Below are 10291 nucleotides of genomic sequence, written 5' to 3' on the forward strand. Positions count from 1 at the left end.
TTCAATAAATTGGCTGGGAGTGTGGTAAGCAAGGTTCTGGCCAAGAATCAAGCCTCACTTATGACATCTTTGAGCTAAGGAGGAGTGTAGCATCAGCGTGCCACTGCTGCTGAGCAGGAGAATATTTGAGCACCATGTATGGGAATCACTTTCATCAAGCCACCACAATGTCAGACCCAGAGGAGAGTAGGACTGCGGCCAAGCTAAGATGCTGCAGGTATGCTTCTGAGAGCTGATAGGCAAAAAGCCAGCAAAGCGGGAGTACCATCCAGTTCCAGTGGTAGATGAAATCTAAACATTCTTGCCACAAATTCTTCAGATTTGGCTTCAAACCAGCCATAAAAGCAGATTATTATAACTAATCAATTTAAATTGAATTCCACTAGATTTTTGTCATGCTTTTCTATTTGTAAATGGTCTTCACATTCATTGTGTCTTGCAAGAATCATTTTCTGTATTTTCAAAACTTTATTATTTTGCTCTCTTCTAATGCTTGGCTTATAAAATTTTATTGTGCTAGAAATCTTTCTGTTTCTTTACAATGAGATTACAGATATATCTGCATGAATCAATTCTCTTCTTCCAACAGCTACAGAGACAAAATTATAGTTAAGATCCAGTAAATGGCTTCATTTATTAGTTGCAAAACATAGTTATTTGAAATTCTTATGTGCTGCCATGAGATGTGATCTAGAAATTATTACTTTGTGATATTATTAACATGGAAGATCTACAGAAGTTTACAAGTGCTGCTATGGATTCAGTGCTAGAAAAGGAATCTGATGAACCATTTATTCCAAAAAAACTTGGGGTTATCATGAGCACTAACCCTGAAATTGCTCAGGTGGGTTATATTCCTATCTATATTCCCATGCTTGTGCTTTGTGTAGAGTGGAATTACAGTTATTGTAGTATATATATTCAAGATTTATTCAGCTTGGCTTCTTGATCATTTTCTAAATATCATCTAAATATAAAATGAAAATCTCATTTCAGAGTTCTACTAGTTCATTTCAGAGTTCATTCTAGTTTAACATTTGCTCTTGTTCAATTCAAACCTTATCCCCAAGAAAACCAGCCTGGTTTTATATTTTTATGCATCATGTTAGTTAATTCTCTGCTACCTATAATGTTACTTTTACTTGATGTGGTTGAACTTCCTGCCTGGAAAAGGGATGTGTTTTTTACAAATGATTTAAAACTGGTGACATAATTTTATTGAGTTTAATTATTCAATTGTGTTAGATTACCCAACTGTGTGTTACTCAACTTTTATTATGCTACTTAATTTGTACCTAATATTCAAAACATAAGTTCTTTTTAGCACATTTTCTCATTTATTGAAAAAATGCACTATTGTGCTCGCCATGTCCATCTGTCTGTCTGTCCGTCCATGACCTCAAGTTTTCGTCGACGAGAAAATGCGCTCTCTGTCACTCACTGCAGTGAGTACTGAGTTATATTTTTTATTTGTAGGTGTAACAAGTAGGCATGAACAAACTACTTACTTCCTTACTACCAGTTTGAGATGAAAGTTAATGCTAAATGTTTTTTTCCAGGCCATCCTGAGTGGGTTGTCAGCAGTGCAAGTGAGCCGCCTCCTGAGCACATGCCGCTTATGGAATTCTGTTGGCCTCAAAGAACTTCGGCGACGAAAAAACTTTCACTTTATCTCTTTATCTTTTGATCGTGTCCGGGTAATTAGTCTAGACATTTGCCTCATTATGGACATTGCACCATAATTAGTAAACTTCAATTTCATGTAATCAACTGATTTTATGTGTAAAATTAATGCTGAATTGCATAAAGATATTTTCCACACACTAAAGTTAAACTGTAAATTAGGAAGCATAGTAACTAGAAAATGCAAGTCAAATTTCAAATGATATTATAGAATAGAGATAGTGTGATAACACTATCATAAATTTCCAGAAATATTTTTTTTTTCAAATTTTAACTTGAACTTGGCTGAATTTGTTACACTTTAAAGTGTCCTGCTCTACTTTTGCCTGGTTCAATGCTGAGCAGATAAATCTGGACAGTAGCACAAGCTAATTGGTCACATGTATCATAAAATAATTTCAAAAACAAACTACTCGACTGTGGGAGTTTATTAAACTTACATTGTAAACATTCAAACGATCCAAGTTCTTTGCAGTGAAACGTTTTCTCAAATATGCAGTGTGTTTCTAGGTGCTGCTTCTGTGATCTATCACTCTGTTTGTTTCCTGTTGAAAGAAATACTGCAGATAACTTTACGTGCAGGATGGGGAGACTAGAGATTCCAAAAGACTGGAGATGGAGAATAAGATGCGGTTGTGGGCACAGCGGTGGCGGTCAGTCCCTGGCTTCTGTCTGGTGCTGCATGACAAACGCCAGAAATATTCTGCTGGTGAATTTTGTGAACTCGAATTATTGATTATAATTCACTCTATAGTAGAAAAATGTTGCTATAATGTATGCTGGTATGAGTATTTTCTGATACTTTCTTTGTAGCAGAAATTTTGTAAATGTATTTTATATTAATCATGAATGGCTAAGGGAAATTCAAGTATTGTTCTAGCAAGTATATATTCTGACTGAAAATCAGTCACTGAAATCTTTTTCAACTACCTTTGGAGAAATTTATCTAAATGATCTCGGACCAATTGGCTGCAACAAATTTTGCAACATTCTAAATTTGTGATGCCCTGTAAATTTCATTTTATATATTGCCCAATGAATCAATTTAACTGGAAATTAGTTTATATTTTTTAGTGTAATGATTGAATGTATATATATATTAATAGTAAACCTTCCCAGTTCCCATAGGAAATTTGCCGTCATATCGTAAACTTCTGCCGCCAGCCTGCCCTGCTGTAGAAGTATTCTGCGATGGTGGCATCATTTCCACAGAAGAAGTGATGGCACACCGTCGATATGTGTATAAAAATATATCGTTTTGTGAATCACCCGAGTGCCCAAACCTGGCTTTTTCCCCGAACACTACGCTACTCCCTAAAATGGCCAATACAGATGCTTGTACTATTAATAATAGTCAAGTTGCTAAAGTTGAAACATTACATGGAATGAAGCGTCCTCTTGCTGATCCTGAGGGTTGTGCTTCACCTTCAGTCAAGGTTCGAAGATCAGCTATAATTAATCAGTCTTTGGACCAAACACCTGTTGCCCTGGACATATCGATGCCACAGTCTTCAAGTTCAGAAAACAGCTCAGATTCGGACACAAGTGTTGTCCGATCCTTGTATCAAGAGCAGTTCCCAATCCTTGCAACAAGAGCTCAGCAGGAGAAGGCCAGCTTAAATTGTGCTCTCTGCCGTAACGTTCTGAGGCACAATGTTGGTCCGAGCACTGCAGTATCTGCTTGGCCGGACTTTCCTGAATTAACCATGATGTGCTTCCCAGACGTTCCTGGTGTCACTTTTCGTCCTCTGAAAATTACCAAGAAGCAAACGGTAAGTGACCTTTGATAAAACTCAGTGAATACGAGCTTCTAACTGCTTAATATTCGTACCTAAAAACCACGCAAAAACTACTTTATTAATGATTACATTAATACTCAACGGTTCACCTATCGCCGTGCCAGGGTGTCACGGATTTTTCACAAATATTTATAAAATAAATCGAAGTTGAGTAATTATACTATAAAAGTTGAACATACGCTGACAGAATGTTGGGAACACCAACACTGGCAACAAAGATCAAACCAAGTTCTCTGATTAGCTGGGGTCCAGCGCGCGCTTCACGATAAAAGCTCACATCTTCGGTGCAACGTTTGATAAGCATCTTTTGCTTTTGGTGGAGGAAGATTTGCAAGCTAGTTTAGTTGATTTGTGCAGTCCTTTTAAGAGCTGCCAATTTGAATTTTCTGAAGATGATCTTTCGAAATTCAGTATCGGACATCCCAACAGCATTATTTTGAATATCATTGCCAGTATTGATTTGCACTAATATCTCCACCTTCTGCTTCACCCACTATGGATTTGACGTGATTGAAGATAAAATGAATTGATGTCAATATTTATATTGTAATTCAGGAATATGACAACTTTCTCCTTGATGCTGCAGAACGTCAACTCGTCAAATTCTACGGAAGACCTGGTAACGTGGCATGGTTGCCTAAAAAAGGAAGATCGGGTCAGAGCCGTGCTGTTCTTTGAAGATTTAAGTGTGGACTCCGTGCCTTACGTTCAGCAGCTTATCAAAAGGTGAGCATGTCTTGGCGTTTTTCACTTCCTTTAAATTGAATATCATTACGCACGAGTTTCATGCTCGCGGCTCACGTCTATTTCACTGAGCAGAGAGCAAGGCAACGTGGCGGTGGTGGGAGGAAAATCTTTTGAGTGGGGCTATACCAAGCGGCAGGCAAGGAAAGGTAAGTTATTCATCAGCAAAATTTGCTTATTATGGATTTATTCTGGAAGGTATGTTGAGTGTTCTTTTAACAGGATGCCAATGGTGAACACTGATATGATGGTTATAATCATGTAAAGGCTGCAATAATGCACTGCTATCTCTTCAGACGCACATGCACCTAGTAAATACTCGTGCAAAGATACACACTTTTTAGCGCCTTTTCTCATTTATGGAAAAAAATGCACTATTGTGCTCGCCACGTCCGTCCGTCTGTCTGTCTGTCTGTCTGTCCGTCTGTCCGTCCGTCCGTGACCTCAAGTTTTCGTCGACGAGAAAATGCGCTCTCTGTCACTCACTGCAGTGAGTACTGAGTTATATTTTTTTTTAATTTGGATGTGCAGCTGTCATTCAGATTCATATTATTTGCTCGTTCAGGTATCCTCGGCATGGCGGTTTGTGGTGAGAACGTGACGGCAGCAAGCGTTGGCATCTCCACGGCGGTGGAGGACGTGGACATGACAAGTCAAGCCATGTCTAAGGTGACGAATGCTGGTGCAATTGTTTGAGGAGATTTTTATGTAAGTTTTACTGAAATTATTGTATCTGCGCATGTAGACCAAAAACAGTTATTGCTTTACGAATACTCACACACCCCTACGCTCATGGTCATTTCAGTTGAAGGAAGCGTCTAGAAAAAAATGAAGCATTAGAATATAATCGCAGGTTTTTATTTATTTTTTTATTTTAACATATTGATCGAAACATCAGCCTTCCATGCTCTAGCTGACATTTTCAATGCCAGATTGTTTGGAAATTCGAGGCCATGGTTTACGTAAAAAACTCTAAATTTCAAAAGTCACTATGGCAGTGATTTTTTTTATTTTGTATTAAAATATTGATGTGAATTCGGGAATTCACATCAATTTGTGTATGCGTTGAGAAAAAAAAACTATGATAGGTTAGTTTGACGGAATAGTCCCGTTCTGCTCACACCATTGAACTCAAACATAATATCATATCAAAACGAGGCATGTGAATACGAAGTAATTATTTGAACTGAGGAGAATTTCTTGTAAGGGCTGGATGTGATTGATAGATATCAGGAATGTGTGTTGCATTGCGGTTATCCGTTTCTTATTCGCGCTATTTGCAGTTCCGGAAGTTCTATGATCCGAACAAGACCAGCGTTGCCTTTTTCATCACCTGCAGTGAACGACGCCATGGACGCCATGAGGTAAGCGAAACAGTTTTTTATTTTGATAATATTTATACCATCAATGTATGAACTGATTACCTGATCTCTATTACCTACTCTCTCTAAATTGGTCTTTAATAATTGCATTAGTTAATCTTATCACTTCGATTATTGGAGTCAGTGCGTTTAGTATCGTAAATCTTAATAAATATTTAGCGTTTGATTCTTTTTAGTTGGTGCTGTCCATATTCCGAGTCTTCGTTTCGTAATTCATGAGCGATTTAATTGCAATATTTTTGTTCGCAAGTAAGATTGCACAATTTCGGCATATGCTTTTCTGCTAGAGTATTTTTTATCACGAACTAAATTGCATTTGCGTAAAACTGGCGCAATTGCTGCTGCCGGCATAACATAACACTGATTGTGTCTGATAATGTACTGATACTGCTCATAAGAAGACAAATGGGCGCTGAAGGCTGTTTTTTGCCACTCATTACTCGCAGTCTTAATTTACTGGTGATTGCTTGTCCATAGGAGGACCAAATTTTTATAAATCCTGCGTATGAGGTGAAGATGTTCAGGAAGATGTACCCCACTACCCCAGTGTTTGGGGCCTTCGTCGACGCCGAGACTTGCTTCGAGTTTCTGCCTCATCCTCCCGGTGAGAATATATTGGCAATGTTATTTCCGATCAGTCTCAGTTATGCTTGGATTTTCAGTTATACTGTCAGCAATTTGTGATAGACTCGGCGGCAATTGGCAAATTTAAATTTAATTTCTAAACTTGGTTTGTTTCTTTGTTGCAGGCAGCGTTGAATGGCAATTACAGCAAGAAAAAAACAAAGAAAAGTTGGCTATGTCAACTAATAGTCTGTCAAATGTAATCCAGTTCAGCGTTTCAACTTGCATTTTATTTATGCAGTTCGAGTGACTGCAATAGAAGTATAGCTGGCAACGTCCACATTTCCATTAAGTTTGATGCTTTGTACTGAAGCATCGGATTCAGATTTGTTCCTAGAACTGAACAGATTCTTCTATTAAATTTTGTCAACTGAAGGGGAATTTTGCTTTTGTTTACGAGGAATTTATGGCATGTCAACTCAACGATGCGATCATTGCAATCCATGTAACAACGATCCAATCGAGTATAGAGAATCGATTGCGATTGCCTTTCTCCAGTTAAAGCGACTGCAATTTTATTTCCCCAGTTCTATCGACTGCAATTTAATTTCTGCAGTTATATTTCTGCAATGGATGGATCATATAATTCATATTAGACCCTCTTACTGCACGTACCTCTGATATGATCTTGTTTCACACCAAATGGTTTCAGGATGACCCGCACAATGGCTAAATGTGCGTCGCTATTTGGATAGGTCTCTCTAAGGGAGTTTAGGTACGATTGGAATCTATGGACCTGGTGGATCTATGTGGGAATGGGAATCTATCACATTCCCATTAAATAGAATGGTTTGCCTTCAAGCATTTGATGGATTTGTTTCCGGGACTGGACCTAACCTTCTGTGTTTATTAGTTACTTGAAGAGTACGACGTCCGCGTTGCCTTGAATCGTAGTTCTGACTAGTATTCATGATAATTTTTTTCAACGAGTGGCGAGTTACGAGCAGTATATACCTTGTGCATGGCGACTTGTGTGTCATTGCTTTTGAATACTGCTTGGTAAGTTCTTTTTTGCAAGTTGACAGGTTTAGGCGCTTTTGTTGGTATATCAAGGTTGCATGAATTAATTTTCTATACAAATCAGTCTTTCTTTTCTCCTTAGATATTTTTATTGTTTACCTTGGAAACTCCAACTCCTCTTGCCATCTCAAAAGGAGTTGGCAAGATAAGACAAAGCCCCAATTTAAATCTGCTGCCGAAATATGGGAGGTTAATGCAATTCTGTAGTTAACAATTTCCGACGCTACGATTATGAACGCGTTCAAGCAATCGCATCCAGCTACCTGGAGCTACACAACGCGTTCCGTGCAGAGAACCCAAAATGTGCGGATAACGAGGAGCTTCAATACAGGTTATTTGGTAGTGACTTCGTTTTCGACCTGTGCTGCCTGTTGGAGCTCATGGAGCCAATTCGGCGGCTTATAGAAATTGTTCAAGACTTAAAACTTCCTCACTGGAAGATAGCAGTGCTTTGGCCCAAGGTCTCCGATTGCTTGTCGCAGCGCGCTGAAGAATTTCGCCTCGATGACTATCCACGTTTGAAGGAGAGCTACGATAACGTGCGTCCAGGTGGTATGTACAAAGGTGCACCTCTACTAGAGGGATGGCTGGTGGAGTCCCAGAAGGGAGTCCACAAGGCCCAGTTATTTGGCAAGTGCGAGAACAGAAGGATATGGAGGAGGATGTGGTGAGTTTCGCCTGTGCGCTTCATCGGACATTCAATCAGCGCATCGCCAAGTGCATCGGTGAAGCGAGTGCTGATTGTGGTATTTTAGACGCTCCTTCCATCGTGCGCATGCTCGCTGAAGAAAATCATGAAGAGTTCGTGGAAGAGTACACTCACTCAGCGGCAGCCATTCGGCTCGTTGACCTGGCAGCGAGACACGAGAATCTTAGATCATCTCTGAACGTAAAGCTCGCTCGAAAGTACATTGCGTCCTACGTTGCTGCTATTCACGAATCTTCCTTATCTGGTGTTGGCAGGGATAATTGGCTGACACCTGCTGTCAGCGGTCCTATTACTTACGTTAAAGTGACGCAAGCAGCAAGGTCTCGGTGCGATTTTAGACGGCATCTCATTGTAACAACGCAATGTTGAGACCGTATTGCCACTGTCCTAAATGAGCAAGCTGTTTATCAGTCATTTTAGAGCGACCAAAAATTTTCCGTGTGGCTGGTCCATCTGCCTGCCTACTCTTGGACTTCGGTCTGCATCGTAGTGGCTCGGGTAAGGTAGCGAGCATCATCGGCAATTAAGTGTAATATATCGCATTGCACTCCAATAATTGCTCCTAATCTAAGGTAACTGCTAGTCTGCTAGAGAATATTTAGAGTAGTAGAAATCATTGTTATATCTATAGAGTATATAATTAGCTACATTATTCAACTTGACTACCTTATCTGTTTATCGGGTGCAAACTTGTAATATTATTAGATGACAAGATGTTACTTTACCTAAATAATAGTTGGCAAGAAATGCACTGCCCTATTCAAACTAACAGAGGCGATCGTGGAAACATTCTTCGCAACGATGCGATCTCAGCAGCAACAGGGAGGGCAGCACGACTCTGCAGCGGCGGGCAAAACTTCGATGGCGCTACCGCCCGTCGGTAGCATATCACTGGAACGACTTCTGGATAGCGCGGCAAGGTTGTTCTACGCAGGTGATCGAAAGCATGGACTTCGCACCCACCGCGGCCCTTTTTATTGACGCTCGAGCTACTCGATACGACGTGAGCAAAGTCGTCGACCGTCGTAGGACTCTAACGTCACAGTGTCCATTTGTTGGCCAAGCAGAAACGCCCGGATCGCAAGTGGACGAATGAGAGGAATCACTCTGTTTCTTTTCAGTGATTTTTTCCCATAAAAAGATACCTCATTCATTTTGCTTTAACATTAGTCCATGAATTATCAGCTTGTTTGCAACAGCTTCTTTCTTCCTTATTCCATTCATTTCCTTATTTTTATTTTTAGACGAATCTTAGTTGCTGATGAATCCCCCTCCTGATGAATCGACAATGAGTTGAAATTTTCTAAGCATATTGAAGGTCAAGTTAATAAAGCCAATAAACGACTTGGACTGATCAGACGCTCTTTCGAGTTCCTAGATGCAGAAGCGATGAAGCAGTTGTTTGTTGCTGTCGTGCATGGGAAAATGGGAAAGGGAAAACGTAGGAAAAAAGCAAATAGTAATTCGTTATCTGGATCAACTGATGACGAGGCTGAGTCGGATATGTCCCAGCCAATACCAATGTCGGTGTTGCCAGGGGGTCAGACGATCAATGTTCGCTCAGACTCACAGATCCAGTACTCAAATAGGACAAACAATGCCCTCAGTTCAGTAGAATTTGAAGGCCCTAGCTTGGGGGTGGGCTTGGAGATGGTGAAAACGGTGGAGAAAATGAATTTGAATATGCATGATGAAGGTGCTGATGCAAATTTTGAGGGTTTCAATCCTTCACTGGAGCCATCAGATCTAAACAATATGAGTGATGCGGAATCTGTCATTACAGCTGGTCAGACTCAGAGGTTCCACTCTCGTGAGTCGTGACCCTCCCTGGCCTCCAGGATGGAATTCTAATTTTGAAGGTTCATATATTATTTGATCCACCAAGACCACTTTTTCTACTCAACATCGTTATTTGAGGCCAAAAATGAACTTCTTAAAGGCTTAAAACACTTACGCTAACTTGCTCAGTTTCTATAAAGTACCCAATTACTTGGAAGTTGTATGCCTGCACCTTTCACTCAAGAATTAAAATTAGACTTATAAAAAGTATTAGTTGATGAAAATTTGTCTCTTAAGTTGACCGCAATGAACTAAACTTCATTAAGTAATTATAGTTATTATACCTACGCTGCAAAGCAGAGTTTCCCATCATGCACACTAAACACGCAAGTTAGAGTTCAGACGAGCAGAACTACAATCATGTGGGCTAGCGTGCAACTGAATTAAATACCTAGCTTCTTTTCCGCATCCTGCTCCCGGTGCATAATCTAGCGGGATGATCAATGCGGACGGTAACCGAGTCCGACTAATCATTCGTTTACTTAGTGCAA

The 10291-nt window shown here is 39.9% G+C and overlaps 1 protein-coding gene across 2 annotated transcripts; it reads left to right on the forward strand.

Moving 5' to 3' along the window:
* The first annotated feature begins 591 nt into the window (after positions 1 to 591).
* LOC108676002 lies at positions 592 to 7312 on the forward strand. Of its 2 annotated transcripts, none has more exons than XM_018164047.2 (10): positions 592 to 844; positions 1560 to 1697; positions 2266 to 2392; positions 2803 to 3455; positions 4069 to 4208; positions 4302 to 4375; positions 4792 to 4895; positions 5510 to 5590; positions 6086 to 6212; positions 6358 to 7312. In XM_018164047.2, exons 1-10 carry the CDS (start codon positions 722 to 724, stop codon positions 6480 to 6482), a joined length of 1692 nt encoding a protein of 563 aa, XP_018019536.1. In that variant the 5' UTR covers positions 592 to 721; the 3' UTR covers positions 6483 to 7312. The 2 variants fall into 2 exon arrangements, with proteins under 2 accessions (XP_018019536.1, XP_018019537.1); XM_018164048.2 differs by having other exon boundaries at positions 2848 to 3455.
* The last annotated feature ends 2979 nt before the right edge of the window (positions 7313 to 10291 follow it).

This window comes from Hyalella azteca, unplaced genomic scaffold (assembly GCF_000764305.2).
Source record: "Hyalella azteca isolate HAZT.00-mixed unplaced genomic scaffold, Hazt_2.0.2 contig16407, whole genome shotgun sequence".
Taxonomy (NCBI): Eukaryota; Metazoa; Arthropoda; class Malacostraca; order Amphipoda; family Hyalellidae; genus Hyalella; species Hyalella azteca.